The sequence below is a fragment of the Ambystoma mexicanum genome, chromosome 9 (assembly GCF_040938575.1).
Source record: "Ambystoma mexicanum isolate Mex_15411 chromosome 9, UKY_AmexF1_1, whole genome shotgun sequence".
Lineage (NCBI taxonomy): Eukaryota > Metazoa > Chordata > Amphibia > Caudata > Ambystomatidae > Ambystoma > Ambystoma mexicanum.
In genome coordinates, this window is record NC_090931.1 from 1,496,980,455 (window position 1) to 1,497,004,142 (window position 23,688).

Sequence of the window (23,688 nt, forward strand, 5' to 3'; positions counted from 1 at the left end):
ATTTTTTCAGCTTCTGTGAGTGCATAAACATGACTACATGTCAGCACTGTCCCGGGTTCAAGATCAATTCGAAAATCGAATGACCTGTGGGATGGCAGAGTTTCAGCTGCCTGTTTATTGAACACGTCAGCATACTCAATATACTCAGGAGGTAGGATGTTCAAATCAACACCCTCTGTAGCTGTTGCACATACACCAAAGCCATGATCACTTTCAGACTGTTGATTGTGCACTGGAATGATACAACATATAACACAGTCTGGAGACGTGAAAGACACCTGCCCAGTAGACCAAACTGCTTGAGGATTATGTGTGCAAAACCAGGGGAGACCCAGAATTATGCCAAATTGTGGTGCTGCTATCAGATCAAACTGAATTTTTTCTACATGATTTTGTTGGCAACACAATGTCAGTACCTGTGTACTATTAGTTACAGGACCAGAACACAAAGCGGTCCCATCGACTGCCCTCGCCACCTCCGGGGTATACCCAGCTTGCGAGCGTAGGTAATATCGATGAAGTTATCCGTGGCTCCGGTGTCGACCAAGAAACCCCAAAACTCCTGACAAAGTGACATGCGGGGCAAACTTAACAAACCTGACCACGGGGGTAACTTCCACTACCTGGCTCGACTGTTCTACCCCTGCAACCGCTGAGCCGAGGCGTTTCCCTGAGACTTAGGCTTTGTAGGACATTCTTTAACAAAATGTCCTGTGGTGCCGCAATATAGGCAAAGCCCCTCCTTGCATCAACGCTCTTTCTCCTCTTTGGTAAGAGGGCCTTTAGCAGAGCCGATTTGCACTGGCTCGTCCCATGCTGCCTTTTCAAATGAGCCGGTGGGGCGTGGGTCTCGGGATTGGTCCAATCTGGTTATGGGTCATGCTTCTCCACGTCTTTTATCGCCACAACGCTCAGCCTGGCGATGATCTAAACACAAGGCCAAGTCCATAATTGCTGGAGAGTCCTGTGGTTGTGGATCTACTTGGGAAATGAGATCTTTAAGCTCATCCCTCAACCCCTGATAAAACAGGGACATCTGCTTTTCACTGGGCCATTCTGCTTCTGCCACTAAACGATTAAATTGGGTAACGTACGTGATCAATTCTTTACTCCCTTGACGCAAACTTAACAGTTAACGGTCTTTGCACATGGCCGCCGCCTTGAAGTTAAAGATATTGCCAAACTCAGCTTGGAATTCCTCCCAATCATATAGAACCCCATCGTCCCTTTGCACCAAAGGGTTTGCCCAGGCCGCCGCATCACCAGTTAAATAAGAAATAACATAGGCTGTTCTAGCCTGGATGGACCTAAACACTGTTGGCTTCGTTAAGAAATGGAGTTTGCATTGGGTAAGAAAGGTTTGGTACTTTTGTGGGTCCCCAGAGTATCTTTCAGGCAGGGCTAGGGGCACTACGGGTTCTGGGGAAACATGGACCTGAACTAGGCTGGGGGCGGCTGTACCACCGGAAAGAGGAGAGGCCTGCGCAGTTAAGCTGCGCACCTGTGTGGCCAACACCGCATAATCCTGCCTAGTGGCAGCGAGCTCGGCCTGCAAATCTTGGGCTACATGCCCAAATAAGGAATACCCAGGTCTCTCGACTTGGTTGAAGGCAAAGGGACAACATGGCCAAAGGACAGAACAAAAGACTTTGTGGAACTGGCATTTTCGGCACTGGCCACAGTCTTGGGCCAAACGCAGTAAATGCGGTATGGTCAATAAAAACAAAGTAAACATACTTTGAAACTGCTGCCACCACTTGTACAAACACCCAAAAATCCTTAGAGGGTGGCTAGGACCATAAAATAAAAGGACCCCCATGCGCGGTACTGGAAGGTACTTGGCACATAGATAAAAAGTTACCAAGAAATGGCAACGTAGTCCAAGAGTAAGGGAAGCATAGTTTCCCAGTACTGACAGCCTGAAGGATGTGTCAGTTTCATCATAACAAATGAGCAAAAGCCCAGAGGAGTGCAGCTGAAGGTTGTGCTCCACTGGCAAAAGTCAGGTTAGGATAGCCAAATAAAAGAAAAATGTTTGGGGGGTCCACAAATGGAGGGAAAATTGCACTTAAGGAAAATCCTTCCCAACAGGTAGTAGTTGGAAGAGTTACGGGGGTAAGCAGAGGTTTTTTTTCAGGAGGAGTTGGGTGGTGGCTACTTATTAGCTGGCAAGGAAAATTGCAGATGCAAGAGAGGTGATAAGGAGAGCCAGGAGTTAGTGGGTAAGTTAATAGTTTAAGGTTCTTGGTTGTCCGAGGGGCTTGTGGTACCATGCACACAAGGTGAGCTGGTAGCCCAGAGGTTGGTGGCACTTCATAGGTGATAGTTGGAGACAGTGATCATGGAGACGAAAGTGTGGAGGTAAACAGTGGTTGAGAGAACAAGGAGATATGAGGGGGGTCCTTATATTTAACATTTTAGTGGAGATGGAGAGAACGTTGTTAGCTTTTAGAGTGGAAGAGATGGAGCAAGGGGATGGCAATGGTCTGGGAGGTAGGGGATAATGTATGAGTAGTTACGTGGAGAGAGGAGATGAGGTTGATGTAGTGACTGGGATGTACTGAGTTCTTGGCAGTAGAGAGAGTGTCAGAAGAGGCTCCTTGCAAGAGGCGAGGAAAGCAGGGGAGTGGGACTTAGGCCAGTGTCGCAGATGGAGTCACATGGTCATCCTCAGCTGGCATGGGGGGGTTACTTACAAAATGCAGCGGAGTGGGACGTAGGCCAGTGTCGCAGATGGAGTCGCATGGTGTAGTATCCTCACTGTACTACTGCACTATAAACATTACCAGAATGTTGTGCAGGTCATGGAATGTGAAGAGTGTACACATTGTAGGCTTGGGAGCTAGACCTGGGAAGATACTGATCTACTGCTCTCCTGTTTCCCACCTTACCTTTACCATGTAACCAAAAAAAGCTAATTTCCTTTTTTACCTACTGCCTACTGCATCATCCTTGATTGAAGCCTGACTTACCTGGAGAGCAATAATACTTCACAAGGTCATCCTCTAGGAAGCCGGTCAGATAGCACACTGAGCTGAGCGCTCATTTCTGACATATGTGCGTAGCCTGCTGATGCAGGTTTGAATCCCAGCTGGGCCAATTCAGCCTTTCATCCTTCCAAGGTCGGTCAATTGAGTACCACGCAGTGGGTAATGATATCAACTGTTATTACAGCACTTTGATGCCCTTGGGTGAGCTAGCGCTATATGAAAACTGGTATTATAATTATCCTCAGCTGTCATGGGTTGGTTGTGAAGGGTGACCTGGGCAGGGAGATGGAGGTCAAGATGATGGCCTTTGAGATGTTTGGGGGATAGAAATCACTGAAGAAGATGATAGGAGCTTTGATGTGGGGTAAAACAAGAGTGAGGTCCAGGTCAGGAAAGAAGGGATTACGAGCATGGGGAAATCTGATAGAGAAGCAGGGCAGTATGTGTGGAAGGCACAAGGAGCTGATCAGCAATGTGCTCATGGGAAGATGTGTCTGGGTGGAAAGAGGGAAGGATGGGCAAGTCTTGTGGATCATGAGACCTATCATGAGACCTATCCTCCCACCTGTGCTCAGTAATTAAGGGGAGTGGTATACACAGACTGTGGTGTCAGTGTCATGGGGGCATGATCCATTTCTCAGTGGATGCCATGGTGGGGAGGCAGTTAGGAAGGAGCAAATGTAGCCAGTGAGGAAAGAGCTGTTTTTGTAGAGTAATTAGGCATTTCATATCCAAGGGTAGACACCTTCACAGAAGCAATCACCATCCTAGCCATGAAGCACAATCATCTGATCATCCTCAAAGATTTCCACATCTGGTTTGATGAAGAAACCACAGCCACACAAAAATCTTTAACCGCCCAACTAGTAGCAATGAATCTACAACAACTAGTCAAAGGAGCAACCCACATGGCAGGGCATATACTTGAAGCAATATTCGCCAATAAAAAACTCATTACCACAGCAACCCCAATTCAAATACTCTGGAGCGACCACCTTATAATTCAATTCTTAATCACAATGACCACTCCAATAAACAAGCAACAAGACAAACCACTGATCTCCATGAAAAGAAACTGGAGAACCATGAAAAACTCCACCCTAACTGAACTTCTGGAACTCACCAAACCACAAGCAACAACTATGGAAGAAGCTGACCTGGACAGAAAGTAGCCCTACTCCATACCTGCATCGTAACAACCATAGACGACACCGCCAAAGAAAAACCTTTCACTCCTTTACGTAAAAGAACAATGGCAAAATGGTTGACCCCACTACTCAGCGCCATGAAAAGAAAAAAATGAAAACTAGAACTAGAATGGAGGATCAAAAACAACACTGCAAATAAACTGAAATTTCTGCAACATATCTGCTCATACAAAAAGGAAATACAAAAAGCGAAGAGGAAACACTACGACAACCAAATCTTTAAAGCACCAAACACCCAAAAAAGAACTCTTCAAAATCATAAATGAAATAAGAAATCCACCTGACTGCAACAACACGCCAATACCATCAACGAAACTATGCAATGACCTAGCAGACCACTTCAAAAACAAAATCATTTCCATCCAACAAACCATGCAAAGCAGACCACGCAACTATACTACAGACTCCGCCTATGCTCACGAGGAACATCCGAAAAAACTACAAAGCTTCCCCAAAATATCAGTGGAGACTTTCGTCAAACTGGTAAATCAAAGCAACAAATCATGCTCTCCCGAGTACCCCTGTCCCCCGGACATATACAAATAAATTTTGATCCTCTGTCCCAGTACTCTGCAGTCTCTTATCTACCTTCTCTAACCACAGACTGTGCCCTGCCAGTAGTCTGCAGTCTTTAAAACTACCTACCTACGTTGGCAGTCTGCCCCATCAGTACCCATTAGTCTATACAAGTACCCACTTTCTCTCACTGTCACCTATCAGCACTCATCAGCCTCTAGAACTACCCACATTCCTCTGTCACTGTAACTCAGCAGTCTCTAAAACGGTGCACGTTCCTTTCTCTGTCAACCATCAGTACTCATCAAACAACCCACTTTCCTCTGTCGCTGTCACTCATCAGTCTCTACAATTACCCACTTTCCTCTCTCACTATCACCCATCAGTACTCATCAGTCTATATAATGATCCACATTCCTCTGCCACTGTTACTCAGCAGTCTCTAAAACTACACACATTCCTCTCACTGTCACCCATCAGTACTCGCCAGTCTCTAAAACTACCCATTTTCCCGACTCGCTGTCACCCATTGGTACTCATCAGTCTATATAACTACCCACATTCCTCTCTCATTGTCCTACTGTCAGTGCAGATTGGTCCATTCAGTATAATCCAAGCAGCACAACCAGTGCTTAATTTGTTGGTTCCATTCTTTACCAAAAGGGATCCTCTGTCCCAGTACTCTGCGGTCTCTTATATACCTTCTCTAACCACAGACTGTGCGCTGCCAGTAGTGTGCAGTCTTTAAAACTACCCACCTACCTTGGCAGTGTGACCCATCAGTACCCATTAGTCTATACAAGTACCCACTTTCCTCTCACTGTCACCTATCAGCACTCATCAGCCTCTAGAACTACCCACATTCCTCTGTCACTGTAACTCAGCAGTCTCTAAAACTGTGCACGTTCCTTTCTCTGTCACCCATCAGTACTCAACAAACTACCCACTTTCCTCTGTCAATGTCACCCATCAGTACTCATCAGTCAATATACAATATGACTATCCACGTTCCTCTGCCACTGTTACTCAGCAGTTTCTAAAACTACACACATTCCTCTCCCTGTTACCCATCAGTACTCATCAGTATATATAACTACCCACTGTCCTCTCTCACTGTCATCCATCAGAACTCACCAGTCTAAACATCTACCCCCTTTCTTCACTCACTGTCACCCATTGTTACTCATCAGTCTCTAAAACAGCCCACTTTCCACTCTCATTGTCACTCATCAGAACTCATCAATCTCTAAAACGACCCCTTCCCACTGTCAGCCATCAGCACCAACAGTCTCTAAAACTACCCACATTCCTCTGTCCCAGTCACTCATCAGAATTTATCAGTCTATAAAACTACCCGCTTTCATCTCTCAATGTACACATCAGCACTCATCAGTCTCTAAAACTATGCACTTTCTTCTCTCACTTTCACCCATTAGCACTCATCAGGCTCTAAAACGACCCCCTTTCCCCACTCGCTGTCACCCACTGGTACTCACAAGTCTATTTAACTACCCACGTTCCTCCCTCACTGTCACCTGTGAGGACGACTCAGCGCTGAGGGTTCAGCCATACCTCCTCGTGGGCGGGATATTTCATTAACTCACAACCTGTAAGCTACCAGGGGAGGCTTTCACTCTGTCCCTGCTCTGCTGACAAACAGGGGAACACAAGTTAGAATAGGCAGCTCCATGCTGCAGACCCACACCATGGTCAATCTTCCGCCTGACCCATAGATGGCGGACAAGCTTCTCAAGTCTTTGGTTACTGCCACATAGAATCCAGTCAAGGACTGCTTCCATCAAGGATTAATCAGCAGGTACACATGCAAACCCCAAATGAGCGAGGACAAACACCAGAGGGAGGACACTGCCAAAAGGTTAATATCAATACATGTTCCAGGATGTCAAGAGTACCCAATGAAAACATTTTGTGAATAATCAGAACAAACAACATTGCACAAGAGCCCAGGACCTTGTAGTCAGCGGCACAGATCTGGTTACAGACCTGATCTGAGAAGGCTTAGAAGAAGAGCCAGAATCGAGGAGGGTGAAGGTCATGTCCCGGAAAACATTCTGAGACTGGACCTTGCACCCAAGGATTCCTACTGCTCAGAATGTAATATCCATGTACATTGGACCTGAAAGAATAGGATGGTGGAGGTGGAGAGAATGCTAAGAGCCTATTGAGGGCTATACCTCAGAAGTGGCTGAGACCAGACCTGATATGAGTGTAAAGAGCCAGCTCAAGGTTACATCTCAGACACTGGCTGAGACCAGACTTGATATGAGTGTAAAGAGCCAGCTCAAGGTTACATCTCAGACACTGGCTGAGACCAGACTTGATACGAGTGTAAAGAGCCAGTTCAAGGTTACATCTTAGACACAGGATAAGGCGAGTCCTTATATGAGCGTAAAGAACCAGCTGAACATTGCATCTCAGACAGTGGCTGAGACCAAACCTGATGTGAGTGTAAAGAGTGCCAGCTGAAGGTTACATCTCAGACACTGTCTGAGACCAGACTAGATCTGGGTGTAAAGACCCAGCTGAAGGTTACATCTCACACACTGGCTGAGACCAAACTGGATATGAGCGTAAAGAGCCAGCTGAACATTGCATCTCAGACCGTGGCTGAGACCAGACTTGATATGAGTGTAAAGAACCATCTGAAGGTTACATCTCAGACACTGGCTGAGACCAAACCTGATGTGAGTGTGAAGAGCCAGCTGAAGGTTACATCTCAGACACTGGCTGAGACTATACTTGATATGAGTGTAAAGAGCCAGCTGAAGGTTACATCTCAGACACTGGCTGAGACCAAACCTGATGTGAGTGTGAAGAGCCAGCTGAAGGTTACATCTCAGACACTGGCTGAGACCAAACCTGATGTGAGTGTGAAGAGCCAGCTGAAGGTTACATCTCAGACACTGGCTGAGACCAGACTTGATATGAGTGTAAAGAGCCAGCTGAACGTTCCATCTTGACACTGGCTAAAACCAGACTTGATATGAGTGTAAAGAGCCAGCTGAACGTGCCATCTCAACACTGGCTGAGACAAGACTTGATATGAGTATAAAGAGCCAGCTGAAGGTTACATCTCAGACACTGGCTGAGACCGGACCTGATATGGGTGTGAAGAGCCAGCTGAAGGTTACATCTCAGACACTGGGCCTCATTATGAGTTTGGAGGTAGCCTTGGCTCCATTACCGGGTTCCTGCAATGGGGACTTACTGGGTCATTCCGACATAGGAGGACCCAGTAATTCATCCTTGCAGGAACCATTCCCCATTCCCATTCCCATTGAGCCCCAATAGGGCTCAATGGGAATGGGGAGGGAGGTAACAACGGGCACATTACAAGTGTCCCGTTATTACCTCCCTCTGCCCCTCGCAGGACCCGGAAAAGACGTCTAGTTTTACCAGACGTCTGATCCGGGTCCCGCAAAGGGAACCTCGTAATCGGCGTTCCTGTAATGAAGGGGGCCGGTCCTGTACCGGCCACCTTCATTACGGGAGTTGCCAGGGTCGTAATGAGACCCACTGTCTGAGACCAGACTTGATATGGGTGTAAAGAGCCAGCTGAAGGTTACATCTTAGACACTGGCTGAGACCAGACTTGCTGAGACCAGACTTGATAGGGGTGTAAAGAGCCAGCTGAAGGTTACATCTCAGACACTTGCTGAGACCAGACTTGACATGGGTGTAAAGAGACAGCACTGGCTACCAATTGCCGAGAGGATAGACTTCAGGTTTCTTACCATTACCTACAAATCCCAGACCGGGCTCTTCCCTGCTTACATTGCTTGCAGATTGTCACAGGTAAACCAAATTGGTGTGTCCTGTAGTGTGAAGAGCCTTGGAGGTCAGTGGCCTCCCTTGTCACAGATTTCCACCCTTCTCACCTATCTATGTTGCCTGATGTCCTCCTTGGGTGGAGTCTTCTTTCGTATGGTTCGGGACTTAAATAAGCCCGCTCGGCCATCCTCGGCTTCCAGATTACGTTCAGCTTCGATGTCCAGGATCACGGGAAACTCGAGGAGAAGAAGGTGTTGAGGGCGCGCAGAAGCGGCACAGAGATTCCGGGAAGTAGAAAAGAAGGAAGAAGTCGAAAGAAGGGAATCCAGGAGCCAGGGAATAGCAAGTAGCGCTAGAGGAGGTTGGAACACACGTCCGATCACAGCTAGCAGCAGCGTTGAGACGCGCAGGGCCGCCGGGGTGTGGCTTCTTTATAGAGGACACTGCGTAGAACGTGAAGACTGGCGAGCAGCGTGCTGAGCTTGCCGCCATGTTGGTAGTATTATGGAGTGTAAGGCCCGACGTGACAGGGACCAGGAAGCCCAGAAGTGGTCGAGTTTGATGGTTTATGACAGCATGCCTCCTCCGGAAACTCGTTCCACCGGGTTTGCCCGGGTGTATGAGATGGAACCTTCTGAGTAGTCTGGGGGTATTTAGATTTGAGATAGGTTCCCAAGTGCGTTCACTAGGGGATATCCTTTCCACTCCACTAGGTACTGGAGTTTGCCATGTCTATATCTAGAATCGCAAATCCTTGAGACCTCATACTCCAGTTGGTCATTGATGATTACTGGTTTGGGCCGAAGGTTAGTTTGAGAGGTCTGAACATATGGCTTTATTAAGGACGTGTGAAAGACTGGATGGATTTTCTTCCAGGAGTCTGGAAGCTTGAGTCGGTAGGCCACTGGATTGATGATTACCTTTATAAGGAATGGCCCATAATATAGAGGAGCCAATTTATTTGGTCGCAAATGCCGTGGTAGTAGTATCGAGGACAGCCAAACTTTATCCCCCATTGTGTAGGAGGGGCTAGGTCTTCGTTTGGAATCCGTATACAGTTTGGTCTGGGTCCTGGCCTTTTCTAATTGTTCTTTGGCTTCTCTTTGGACATTAATGAGCATTTCAATCCAGGAATCGACTGTTGGAACTGGTGTAGGATGAGGAAGGATGGAGGGTAGAACCGAAGGTTGGAATCCTTGGCTACAGAAAAAAGGACTGGTCTTAATAGCAGAGTGGTCCGAATTATTATAGGCAAATTCTGCCACTGGTACTAAGAGGGACCAATCGTCCTGGACCTTGGTAGCGAAGCAACGGAGGTATTGTTCCAAGGTTTGGCTTACGCGCTCTGTGGCTCCGTTGGTTTGGGGATGATATCCCGAGGGAAGAGCGCGTTGGATTCCTAGTATTTGACAAAGATGTTTCCAGAACTGGGAAATGTATTGGGGCCCTCTGTCTGATATGATCTTGGAAGGGAGTCCATGCAGTTGGAAAATGTGTTCCAGGAAAATTCCAGCAAGTTCTGACGAGGATGGTAGTTTAAACAGAGGTGTAAAATGGGCCACATGGGTGAACAAATCAATGGTGACCATGATGGTTGTGTATCCCCTGGAAGGTGATAATTCCACAATGAAATCTGTTGCTATGAATTCCCAAGGCCTTGTTGGAAGTGGAGGTTGCTGCAATAAACCCGCTGGTCTCTTATTGTCATGTTTGTTTTGATTACAGACAGAGCATGTCTGGATATACCTTTGTACATCAGTTTTCACTCCAGGCCACCAAAATTGCCTTTGTATTAATCGGAGGGTATTGGTAATACCACGGTGCCCGGAGTAAAGAGTATCTTGACAGAGATTTATTATCCTTTGCTGTAGTTTTTGTGTTGGGATGACCAAGGCATTGTCTTTGAACAAGTATCCATCTTTGGTCTTCAGTTTCCACTGGTTCCTGTCCGAGATACCTTTCCAGAGTTCCGAGGATTGAGTCTGACTGCGGACTTCATCTAGGAGGCTGGTCGCCTGAGCTACAATTATTGTGTGGGGAAACATCTTGGGAAATGCTCGGTCATCAGGAGGTTCATAGTCAGGGCGCCGAGACAAGGCGTCAGCAATTACGTTTTGTGTTCCCGGAACATGGTGAATTTGGAACTGGTATTGAGCAAAGAAGAACGCCCAACGGGCTGGACGGCTGTTCCTGCATTCCAGGGCCTGTAACACTTGGAGATTTCGATGGTCCGTCCGAACCTGGACAGGATGTTTAGCTCCTAGAAGTAAATGACGCCACTCGGTGAAAGCTTTTCGGATGGCTAGAAGTTCCTTTTCTAAGACTGAGTAATGAGTTTCACTGGAGGTCAATGTCCGTGAAAGATAGGCAATAGGATGCTCCAGCCCGTCATCTAGTTTCTGTTTCAGAACTGCTCCGATGGCATAGTTAGAGGCATCTGTTTCTACTAAGAATGGTCGATTTATATCAGCTTGAACCAGGATGGGGGCTTGTATAAATTCTGTTTTTAGGCGTTGGAAAGCCTTCTCCTGAGCAGGGGTCCATCGATAGGGAGTATCTTTTTTCAACAAGGAGATGATCGGTTGAACAATCTCGGAGAAGAATGGTATAAACTTCCGATAGAAATTGGCCAAGCCCAGGAAAGATTGGATCTGTTTTACGGAGGTCGGAGTTGGCCAGGATAGTATGGCTTTAACCTTGGATTGATCCATGCCTATGCCATCTGGACTAAGGACAAATCCTAGATAGTGAACAGTGGAAACATGAAAAAGGCATTTCTCGGGTTTTGCTAGAAGCTTGTGTTCACGTAGCTGTTGTAACACTGATTTAACATGTTCTTCATGCTTGAGAGGATCCTTAGAGAATATCAAAATATCGTCCAAGTAAACGATGACGAAAAGAAATAGCATATCCGAAAACACCCGGTCCATGAAGCGTTGGAAGATTGCCGGAGCATTAGAGAGTCCAAAGGGCATGACCAAGTATTCGTAATGACCGAAGGGTGTTCTGAAGGCTGTCTTCCATTTGTCACCTTCTCTAATACGAATCAAGTGATAAGCACCCCTAAGATCCAATTTGGTGAATATTACGGCTCCTCTTACAGCTTCCAGGATATCCGAGATCAAGGGTAATGGATAACGATCCTTAAGGGTGCACTGATTAAGACCTCGATAATCAAGACAAGGTCTGAGTTCCTTGGTGTCTTTTTTAGGAACAAAGAATAATGAAGCTCCAGCCGGAGACTTGGATGGACGTATGGTGCCATTTTTTAGGTTAGTATCTAGGTATTCACGAAGGGCCTTTTTCTCTGGTTCAGACAGGATGAACATCCTGCCAAAGGGAATCACGGCTGAAGGTTCAGTCTCAATAGCACAGTTCTCAGGCCTATGGGGTGGCAGGGCTTGGACAATAGCAGAAGAGAACACATCGGCGTATTCCTGGTAGGTTTTAGGAACCTGGATGATGTTGGAGACCATAAGAGGATCTTGCTGAGTTGTTGAATGTTCTTCTGATATAGTCGGTGAAGGATCCTGGAGCAAACAATGGGACATACAAAACTCAGAACCTAAGAACAGGGATCCAGCTGTCCAATTGATGTATGGGTTGTGTTTCTGCAGCCAGGGCATTCCCAAAACCATTGGGTAATGGGCAGATTTTATGATGTCAAACTTTATCCTTTCTCGATGATGGTTTATAGCAAGCTCAATTTCCTTAGTCTGAAGGGTTATAGGTCCAGAAGAAAGAGGTCTTCCAACAATTGCTTCCACTGGTTGCTGGACGTTCTGGGATTCGTAAGGAATATGGTGTTTAAGGACCCATTCCTGATCTATGAATATTCCCATGGCCCCACAGTCCACTAGTGCCAGAATGGGGTAGGATTCCTTCTCAGATGACGATAGAAAAGCCTGTAAGACTACCAGGGAGTTTTGTCCAGGAGAGTTCAAGGATGGTATAGATGTGGAGCCTGCATCTCTCTCCCGAAACTGAGCTCCATCTAGGATCGGGAGCTGGCGTTTCCCGAACGCCGTGGAGGGGCTAAGGGACATTCACTGACTAAATGCTTGTCCGAGGCACAGTACATGCATAAGCCAGTATGGATCCTTCTCAGCCTTTCTTGAGGGGATATGGGTCCACGGAAGGGCCCTAGGTGCATGGGTTCGGGTTCATTTGTAGGAGCAGGAGAATCCTTGGATTTTGAAGGGCTTGCAAGAGGATTTATTCGGACGGTTGACTTGGTCTTCCTTTTCTCTGCCTTTCTTTCCTGGATTCGGAAATCAATTTGTAGAGCAAGATCCATAAGTGCCTGGTAAGAACTAGCATGTGCTACCCTGGCTAATTCATCCTTAACATCTTCATTTAGCCCTCTTCGAAAGAGGGTGAAGCAAGCTTCAGAAGGCCAACCCGTTTCTTTAGCCAATTGCTTGAATCGAGTTACGTAGGTGAGCATGTCCTGAGAGCCTTGCTGGAAATCAAGTAAACGTTCTTGAGCACTAAAGACCTGTTCAGGGCGGTCAAACATAGTTTTTAGTGCTTGAATGAATCCATCATAATCATCCAAAAGAGAATCTCAGGTGTTAACTAATGATGTGTGGCCCAGGCTAAGGCATTCCCGGAGAGGTGAGAAATAATAAAGCCCACTTTAGCCCTGGGGGTGGAAAAATAATAAGGTTTAAAGGTGAAGTGGACCAAACAAGAATCCAGGAATCCTCGGAGGGTTTTTGCACAGCCGTCATATTTGTCAACAATGCCGCCCAATAACACGCTGTCCCTTGAGGCAGAGTCGCGTGAGAGTACCAATTGTTTCAGCGCGGCGTTCTCCGATTTCAAGTTCTGTACTTCGGTCGATAGTTCTTGCATGCCACGCATAAGATCCTGGTTGGCCGCCTTCATGTCTGTATCGACTTCGGTCAGGTGGCGTCTCAATCTGTCACAGGTTTCCCCCCTTCTCACCTGTCCATGTTGCCTGATGTCCTCCTTGGGTGGGGTCTTCTTTCGTATGGTTCGGGACTTATATAAGCCCGCTCGGCCATCCTCGGCTTCCAGATTACGTTCAGCTTCGATATCCAGGATCACAGGAAACTCCAGGAGAAGAAGGTGTTGGGGGCACGCGGAAGCGGCACAGAGATTCCGGGAAGTAGAAAAGAAGGAAGAAGTCGAAAGAAGGGAATCCAGGAGCCAGGGAATAGCAAGTAGTGCCAGAGGAGTTTGGAACACATGTCCGATCACAGTTAGCAGCAGCGTTGAGACGCGTAGGGCCGCAGGGGTGTCGCTTCTTTATAGAGGACGCTGCGTAGAACGTGAAGACTGACGAGCAGCGTGCTGAGCTTGCCGCCATGTTGGTAGCATTATGGAGTGTAAGGCCCGACGTGACAGGGACCAGGAAGCCCAGAAGGGGCGAGTTCGATGGTTCATGACATCCCTTTGGGGGAGCAGGCCTCCCAGACCCCGCTAGTACTGGACCTGAAATTACTAGTGTAGTGTGAGCCCTGCTTCTACCTTGGTTTAACTGTATCATGGTTGAAAGTTAAGATTATATCACAGGGGTTGTCCACACCTGTGGCACATTGGTGCTCGGATTATAGAGCTGAACACAGTTGGCCTGCTGGACTGAAAGGCTGTGTACTGCACAGGCTATCTAACATGCTGCAAGTGTTTGGAAGAAGACTATCCAAAGCAAATATTGCAAAATGGAGGACATTGGTTTATTATATTGGGCATGTGCAAAGAGTGTGGTCCTGAAAGGTCACGCGATCAGTTCTGTGGAGAGCTCCCTCCACATTCACAGCATGGAGATGGCGATTCATGATGCACCTCCTTTCGGTGCCATCATGTAGCAGACCTTCTGCATATTGTGTCAGTCATTCTCTTATGAGCTGGTCCTATTCATCAGAGTTTCCCTTCTTCATATGGGTGCATCATGCTTCTGTGAGAAGGTCCTCTTCATCACAAAGTTGCCCTTCTGCATTGTCCTTCTGTAAACTGGTCCTCCTCATCATGGAGCAGCCCTCCTGCATATGGTGGCAACATCCTCTGTGAGCTGGTCATCTTCATCATTGAGTAGCACTTCTTTATATGGAGGCATCATCCTTCTGTGAGCTGGTCCTCTTCATCATAGAGCAGCCCTTATTCATATGGTGTCAGCATGCTTCTGTGAGCTAGTTCTCTTCATCACAGAACTGCCCTTTTGAATATGATGACATTGTCCTTCTGTGAGCTGGTCCTCTTCATCATGGAGCAGGCCTTCTTCATATGGTGGCATCATGCTTCTGTGAGCTGGTCCTCTTCATCATGGATCATCCCTTCTCCCTATGGTTGCATTGGGCCTCATTATGAGGTTGGAGGTAGCGGTTACCTCCTTACCAGCAAAAAAATCCTGCACCCGCGAATGGGAAATTACCGGGGTGTTCCGGCCCCGCCGGACCCGGTAATTGCTCTTTCGCGGGTGCCGGTGCCGGTATATCCCCATTCCCATTGAGCCCCATAGGGCTCAATGGGGATGCCTGTAGCACCGGCACAGTTCATGGCCATCATGGTTACGATCGACTCGTATGCCAAGCTGGCAAATATTTCTGCCTTGCCATAATTGGCTGCTGCCTCTGAAACAGCCCGGTTTTCATCAAGGACATATTTCATCTACATGGCCTCCCTAAGAAAACTTTGGGTCTCAATTAATTTCCAAATTCTGGTTTCACTTATGCAAATCCCTAAAGATTGAACGGACCTTGTCATCTGGATACCACCTGCAAACAAACGGTCAGACAGAGCATCTCAATCAGTCTTTAGAACAATGTTTTACGTCAGCAGCTCAAGATGATTGGGATGCCTTGTTGCTGTCTGCTGAATTCTGCTATAACAACTCCTACCATTGTGCCATATGTTTAATTCTGTTCTTTTCTTCCTATGGATACCACCCTCGAGCCTTCTCAATAACTATGGGAAAAGAAACTTGGATTCCCTCCTTGGTAGCACATCTCGGCAGACTGCACAATACTCATAAAACTGCAATTCAAAGTTTGGAGTATGCCAAAACCTGTAGCAAGATCAAGGAGGACAAGAGGCGGCTTGATGTTCCCTTATTCCATCCCGGAGACAAGATCTGGTTGTCCTCGAAGTTCCTTCCCCGTTATCTGGTTCCCTCCAAGATGTCTCCAAAATTCTTGAGACCATTTGTGATATCGGACCAAATCAACCCTGTTACCTTCTGGCTCACTGGAAGAAGATGCATCCTGTATTTCATTCATCCTTGTTAAAACCCTATGTGGCACGTATGACAGGAGGTTCTCCTTCTTCTCCGGACATCAGGCCCACATCAGATGAGTACAAAGTCGCTGGGACTTGTGACTCCAGATATCACCCGGGACGAATGCAATATTTAATTGATTGGAAGGGTTACTTACCCGTTTATTGTACCTGAGAACCAGCAGTTCTTGTTTGTGCCCATCATCTGGTTGACAGAGTCCATCACACACACCCATTGAAACCGGGTCCGGCAGGTCTTGGACGGGGGTATACTGCTATGCCTCACCTTGCCCGCTGCCACCGGGGTGACGTTTTCGAGGTCAGCACGCACTTGGGGGCAGGGACGCTCTGTTGCCCATTCACTCCCTCACTGTCATGGCAGCCACAGCGGTTCGTTTGCCCATTCCAACATGGCCCATTGCCAGATTGAAATGCTATTTCTGTGTTTTGGGTGAACAGTAAGGATCGCCTTATTGCGTTCATGTTTTTCTTCCTCTTCTTGACTCTAAACTCCAGCCTTCTTCTGTGTCTTGACACTTGCTTCCTACCTTACCCAGAGCCTTCTGAACCTACCTGCTCATCTCCTGCTCCTGCGAATCCCAAATCCTGAACTCCTCGTTTTTGAATCCATCTGCCCATATTGCCCTGTCTTGGACCAGAGACACTTCATAGGTTTTTCTGTTTTGGGGTTTTTTCCTCATTTTTGGTCTATCATCTCAGGGATCACCAACCCGGATTCTGAAGCACGCGGGAAGGTGACTTCTGAGGACGGTAAGCCCACTTTCACCAAAAAGAAGAAGGATGCGAAGGTAAGGCCTGGCACAGACATGGTCATACCGTGCCGCGGCACTTCAAAACTGTATAACCCATGCATCATCCCTTCAATTCCTTGTCACCCACACAGATAAGTCGTACCAGCAGAGCAGCACCACGGGAAGATGCTGTAATATTCCTTCCAAATACTGCTAACACATAAGAGCCTGCTCCCTGCTTCCGCCCACACGGATCAGGGGTACCAGCAGAGCAGCAGCACAGGAAGATGCTGTAATATTATTCCTTTATAATCAGAAGATACACATTTATTTAAAAATACATATTTTAGCTTCCATGAGTTACCAGGTACAATAAACAAAAAGTTAAAATTTCTAAGATTAAAATATATGTGTTCTTGTCTGAAAACAATAATACTTCAGGAACAGGAATTCCTATTTAACTCCCAACTTTAAAACAAATAACTAATCTAAACCAACTTCAGAATCTGTTCTGTTTCCAGGAGCATCGCTATTCTCCATGTTTGGGTATGTTTGCCTACAGCCTTGTTGGATAAATCACTTTGCATTGAATTGCTAATAAGACCCACCTCACAGGAGTATGTTGTTTGCGCAGGTCAGAGAGTTAATTTAAATTTCAATGATACAATATGTCAATATGTAGTGAGTTCCAAGCATCTTCTCAGACTTATTTCTGTATCTTTTCTTTTTCGTTTTGTCTTGCTGTCTGTTCCATTTGCTTTACTTTGGCCTTGGGAATGCATGTTATAGTTCCTTATAAAAGATCACTGTGTGAAACACGATTTGGCTTTAGTGGTCTTTGTTACAGTGTGTAGCTGCTGGAACAGTATTTGGTGAATAATACTAATGGTAACATGTTCTAGTTTTATATAATGTATGAGATTATATACTCTAAGATACAAACGTAAGAGCAACCCTTAGAGCTTTAGGCTGAAGAGCAATTTATTGGACTCTTATTATACAAGACTAGATAGTGTGGCTTTTGTATTTAGATCCTTTACTGGACCAAATATAGTAACGTGGACCAGTTTGTGCCCTCTGAGATAACACATGATCCAGCACTTGTGTAATATCTACTTGTGGTTTCATGAATTCATCAGGATGTACACAGTTTAACATGAATGATAGCAGAGGGGAGAGAACACGCATTCAGCACACCATCTGCCCAAGACATAATTACTATAACGTTGTGTGTAGCAATGGCACTTTCTCCTGTTTCCCAATGCCATATCGTCCCTCTGTAATATCACAGCAGAGGATTATGGAATTAATAATCAATAGCTGTGATGTCACGGCAAGGCTTCCAGCATTTTCTCTGCCTCGCCTGGGTCATATAAGAACTGAGGGAAGCAGGAAAAGCCCAGCACCGCAGACCACATACAACAATAGCTTCCTGACAGTGCAGGAGCCGTGATTCTGGCTCTTTTTGAAAGCTTTATCTCTGGTGGTGACACCGGCCACACCCCATGTCACTGCACAAGAGCTATGATTCTGTTAGGGAACTCTCATTGTGATGGTCAGAGGGTATTGGTTGGTGGTGTACTTGTTTCTCGTTAGGGGTGGTTAACTTTATTTCTTCTCTTGTATACATTTACCTCATGCCTTCCCTCCCCACCCTCTGCTGTGCTGGTTCCTGGGGACAGCTCATGGAGTGTGAAAAAGACACGGGGGCCATAGACATTATGTATGGGCAGTCACGGGGTATATTCCATCTCCGGGTACCAAATGGCATCACAAACTCGAGCTCCGCTTTCATTGTCTATCAGCTTCCCCTTAGAACCTCTAGATGGAATATAGTCGCATAGTCAATAGCTACTCATTGATAATTCTATTGTTCCCCAGTGAATTTCTTCTTTTAGAAAATTACTGCATCAAACAGTGAAAGTGAAATTCATGCCCAGGTCTCATCTGTTCATGTATGGGGGCAAATACGACTAGATTTGCACTGAATATTGTACCTGTAAGTCTGTGTAGGATTCTTCAACAAGTACATTTTGTTCATGCCTCTCTCCTGATTGGTGAAGGCTCACAAGCGTGGTTTCCCACAGGACCACTAAGTGAGTTTGGGAGCGGGGGTAAAATGTTCATTAACAGTCCTGTGCTAAATATTTTGTTTTTTTAGGCTGTACGAGGATTTTAAAATAATAAAGTGTGCCTCTGCTTCTTTCAACAGAGAATACGCAGCCATCAAACAATGCAATCTGCGGAGAAGTCCTACGAGTGCACAGAATATGATATGCACATCTAAGAATATATCAGAGAACCCACACCGGGCAAAGACCTTTCAAGTGCTCAGAGTGTGAGGCAAGCTTCACTCAGGGATCACATCTGTACCTGCATCAGAAGATCCATACTGGGACGAGGATAACAGTGTTCAGAGTGTGTGAAAAGCTTCACTTATAGCTCACATCTGCAGAAGCATCAGATAATCCAAACTGGATTGAAACCCTACTAGTGTAGAGAGTGTGAGAAAAGCTTCAATTGTAGCTCAAATCTGTCCAAGCGTCAGAGGATCCATACAGGGTAGAAGCCCTATGGGTGTACAGAATGTGGTAAGCTCTTTAATCAAGCATCAAAGCTGACGACTCATATGAGATCCCACACAGGAGAGAAACCATACCCGTGTGCAGAGTGTGAGAAAAGCTTCACTCAGAGCTCAAGTCTTTCCAAGCATCAAAGAATCCATACAGGCGAGAAGCCCTATCAATCCACAGAGTGTACAAAAAGCTTCAGTGATCACTCAAGTCTGAGGTACCATCTGAGGATCCATACTGGGGGGAAGCCCTATCAATGCACAGAGTGTAAGAAAAGCTTCACTGACCCCTCAGCCCTGAACAACCATCAAAGGTCATATACAGGGAAAACACCCTATGTATGCACAGAGTGCAAGAAAAGCTTCAGTTACCATTCAAGCCTGAAGCGCCATCTGAAAATCCATACCCGGGGGGAGTGGGGGAGCCCTATTAATGCACACAGTGCAAGAAAAATGTTAGTGGCCTCTCAGCCCTGAGCAAATATCAAAGGTTAAATAGAGGGGGGAAACCCTATATATGCACAGAGTGCAAGAAAAGCTTCCGTTACCATTCAAACCTGAAGCGCCATCTGAAAATCCATACCTGGGAGGAGTGGGGGAGCCCTATTAATGCACACAGTGCAAGAAAAGGATCAGTGGCCTCTCAGCCCTGAGCAAATATCAAAGGTTAAATAGAGGGGTGAAACCCTATATATGCACAGAGTGCAAGAAAAGCTTCTGTTACCATTCATGCCTGAGATGCCATCTGAGGATCCATACTGGGGGGAAGTCCTATCAATGCACAGAGTGTAGGAAAAGCTTCACTGACCCCTCAGCCCTGAACAGCCATCAAAGGTCACATACAGGGAAAACACCCTATGTATGCACAGAGTGCAAGAAAAGCTTCAGCTACCATTCAAGCCTAAAGTGCCATCTGAAATTCCATACCTGGGAGGAGTGGGGGAGCCCTATTAATGCACACAGTGCAAGAAAAGGTTCAGTGGCCTCTCAGCCCTGAGCAAATATCAAAGGTTAAATAGAGGGGGGAAACCCTATATATGCACAGAGTGCAAGAAAATCTTCCATTACCATTCATGCCTGAGGTGCCATCTGAGGATCCATACTGGGGAGAAGCCCTATCAATGCACAGAGTGTAAGAAAAGCTTCACTGACCCCTCAGCCCTGAACAACCATCAAAGGTTACATAGAGGGGAAAAACCCTATGTATGCACAGAGTGCAAGAAACCTATAATCCCAACCAGGAAAAAAACAAATTATGGTTGTACGATTGGCAGAATATGTGTCAAACGCTGCAAAAATACCAGTGTTCTAAAAATGGTTATTTCACTCTAAAATCCATGAATAAACGTGAATTATATCTCTGGAAATTTCCATCCCCAAAATATCGATCACTGTTTCTCATATTTAGAGTAAATTAATGGCCCACAAGGAATCATCTAGGAACGAGGACAAATACGATAGCTGCTGACAGAGCATGACCTCTCTGAACCAGAAAATTTAAAGCATATCCTAATCTATTGGCTTTCCCTTTTAGAACTGTGAAAAATACATTTTCACAAATTATTCAAGGATTTCAAACTTCAAACCCTTGAACGATTATGGATCAAACTATTTAGTGGACTGCAAATACCAGTGATTCTGGCAGCAATTAACTTTCTAGAACTGCCAATCCTAGGTCTAGTACTAAACCATTCAAATCATGTTTGAGAAAATATCAATATTCAAATTAAAACTGTGCAACTATCCCTGCGATTTGATGCGTATAAGGTGATATAATGTATTTTAAATTCCTCATTTCTTTGTTCTTTTTTCCTTTCGCATTGTAACTTGTCTCAATTCTTGCAACACAAACAGGATCTCACTGTCAAGACTGTGTGTATAATCAGATTGGAATGATTTAAGCGGTTAATGAATGTCAATAAGATTGTCATTGATGACATTTCCCTGCATCTTCGTGTATGGATTCAGTATGCACTGATCTGAGATTTATTTGATAAACTAAAATGTTAAAATGTTATAATTAGCACACCCTGAATCTCCCCCATCATTTATTACAGAGAGTGATATTGCTATTATAATTCTCTTTCATGTTTCTCTTTTTTTCATTATGTGCTTTTATTGTAAACAATTCTAATGATTTGTGTATTTTATCGATTGCAAGGTTGATCTATTTAACCAAAACAATAAAAACAGATTTTTAAAAATGATGATCGTCAGTGTGATTACCCGTTCTGTTATCCATGGGACCATGTCTTGCGACTTGTATTCTGTTTTATAGATGTATCGGTATGTGTTAAGATTTTAAAATCTTTCCTTCAATGCATTTTATTTCTGTTGGCACTTTTATGGTTACTTACAACCAAAATAATGTTTAAAGAAGATCATCTATGTTTTCCATCAAGAGAGACGGGCTGCAGCCCACACGAGGCGCTAGCGAACATCTCTTATACCGCTTGCCCATCTGATGCTCTTTTACCTGTGACATTATTTCAGTGTGATATTGCTTAATAGACATCAGTCACTGGTGCACACACGCATCCTAGCCTTCATACAATTTCCCACACCTTGGACTTTGGTCCCCCGAAAGTATTCCCACCACAAGTGCATTGAGGCCATATTAATAGGATAAAGGCGCCATACAAATGACTACTACTAATTATTAACCACTTTTATTTATTTTTTATTAAGCGTTTGGCTTGAAACAAACCTTTTGCTCTTGAAATTCAGAAACATTCATAGGGTTCGAATTCTCATTTTGATACTCATTTTGGAATTCCACACCCAGCAATTACACTGATGTAAATGTCTCCGGTTTCTTCAATGTTTTGACTAACATAAAAATGTCCTTTAGAAATGTATTTATTTATTTATAGTTGTATTTTAGTCCATTAAAGAACTTTTACAACACTACATACAAATATATATTTACAATCATTAACAACAAAGAAAAAGCAATAAAATTCATCATATACAAACATACATATTAGTACTAATAAAACAAGACCTCTAAATAGACTTATACTAGCGATTCCTATAGTTTTCATATAAAAACATCAGCTTTGTTTTTAACTATACACTTCTTTATCATTGGAACAGATTACGCCAAACATTATCACTGCATTCATCATTTGTTTACACATCATTTACCACTGGAAGATTCAAACAGTTGTTGTACCACAGTCCAAACATTATACGATGCAATAATCATAACTTCAGAAGAAGAATTAAGACTCATATTCCAGAAGTGGGTAGTTGCTTCCCATTCAAAGTGGTAGTAATAACGCCTAAACCGAGCCCTGTAGAGGGCCTCCAATTTTGGACATAAGGTGAGCACATGTTGCACTGCATCTAATGTGCCTACTACTTTATAGATACGGCACGTACGTTGGTCATGAGCAAGTTTCCATTGTGATTCACGAGTGGCTCTTACAGGTAGTTGATTAGTATGCATCATGAGTCGAAATCTCCGCACATCAGGGCTGGGGCACCTTAGCAGATATAACTGCAGACTACAATAGCTATGTAGCTTCCCAGTCTTCAAGACCAGATTTCTTCTTAAATGACTTTTTTATTCCCTTATATCTGCCACAGTTTGTTCGCTCAATTGACCAGTTCTTAATTAAGTAAGACTTCATGCACATGGCATCATAAGAATTTACAGGGACAACTCCCGGTTTTACAACTACAATATTTTGACCAATGGCATGAAGCAACTCACTAGAGGGGTGACACAGAGCCCTAAGGGGCAAAAGATCTCTCTGAAGGATCACCAAGACTTTTAGAGATGTTAGGCCAAACTCAGCTCTTATATATTGCATAGGGTACAAAGAAGAAAGACCAAATATAGAGCACCAGAAGTAACTTTCAATTTTGTCCAACCATAAAAGGTTTTCAATTGTAAGAGCCTCTAAGCCATATGGCAATGCAGGAGCAAACAATTGTCGATACAACAATAGGATACCCTTGAGAGTAAAGCCAGGATATTGCGTCACATGTTTACGAATCATTAGTGAAATTAATCTGGCTCTCTTAATCCTAGACTCTATTAAGGGACGGTATCCTTGTTTACTATCCCTTTCCATGCCAAGATATTTATAGACCTCAGTATAATCAATCATACCCCAGCTGATATTCATAGTAGGTCTATTTACTTTCTTGGACGAAATGCACATGGGTTGTTTTTTTTTCAAGTTGACTATCATGTCGTGTTCAACTGCAAAAACACCAAGTTCCTCTAGTATAGCTTTCATACCAGCTATGGTGTGATCTACCACCACAAGGTCATCTGCATACAATAATGCAGTAGCCCTAATCTTGGCGAACCTCGCAGGACAGTCTCAAGTCGTCTCATTAATGCTGCAGTGTAAATGTTAAAGAGCAGAGCTGCTAGCAGACAACCCTGTTTGACACCTCTATTTATTTTTATTGGCTTAGTAAATCTGCCCTCGTTATCTAAGCTGACACAAACCGTATTGTTTTGATGCAATTTAACTATCATTTCCAACAACCATTCAGGGCATTGAAAATATCGCAAAATTTCCCATAATTTATTACAGTTAACCCGGTCAAAGGCACTACTAAAGTCAACATAAGTTACACAAATTGACGGTTAGATCTGA

The 23,688-nt window shown here is 44.9% G+C and overlaps 1 protein-coding gene across 1 annotated transcript; it reads left to right on the forward strand.

Annotated features, from left to right (window-relative positions):
• Positions 1-7,777: 7,777 nt before the first annotated feature.
• On the forward strand, positions 7,778-20,705 carry LOC138487528 (zinc finger protein 879-like). The gene is made up of 6 exons (XM_069614025.1): positions 7,778-7,892; positions 16,466-16,554; positions 19,064-19,485; positions 19,745-19,975; positions 20,068-20,272; positions 20,604-20,705. Exons 1-6 carry the CDS (start codon positions 7,778-7,780, stop codon positions 20,703-20,705), a joined length of 1,164 nt encoding a protein of 387 aa, XP_069470126.1.
• Positions 20,706-23,688: the final 2,983 nt, after the last annotated feature.

Coding starts and splice junctions, on each gene's coding strand:
- LOC138487528 (XM_069614025.1), top strand. CDS start 7,778: ATGAGTATAAAGAGCCAGCTGAAGGTTACATCTCAGACACTGGCTGAG. Junction 16,555..19,063: donor AAAAGAAGAAGGATGCGAAG/GTAAGGCCTGGC, acceptor CATACAGGGTAG/AAGCCCTATGGGTGTACAGA. Junction 19,486..19,744: donor AAAATCCATACCCGGGGGGA/GTGGGGGAGCCC, acceptor AAGGTTAAATAG/AGGGGTGAAACCCTATATAT.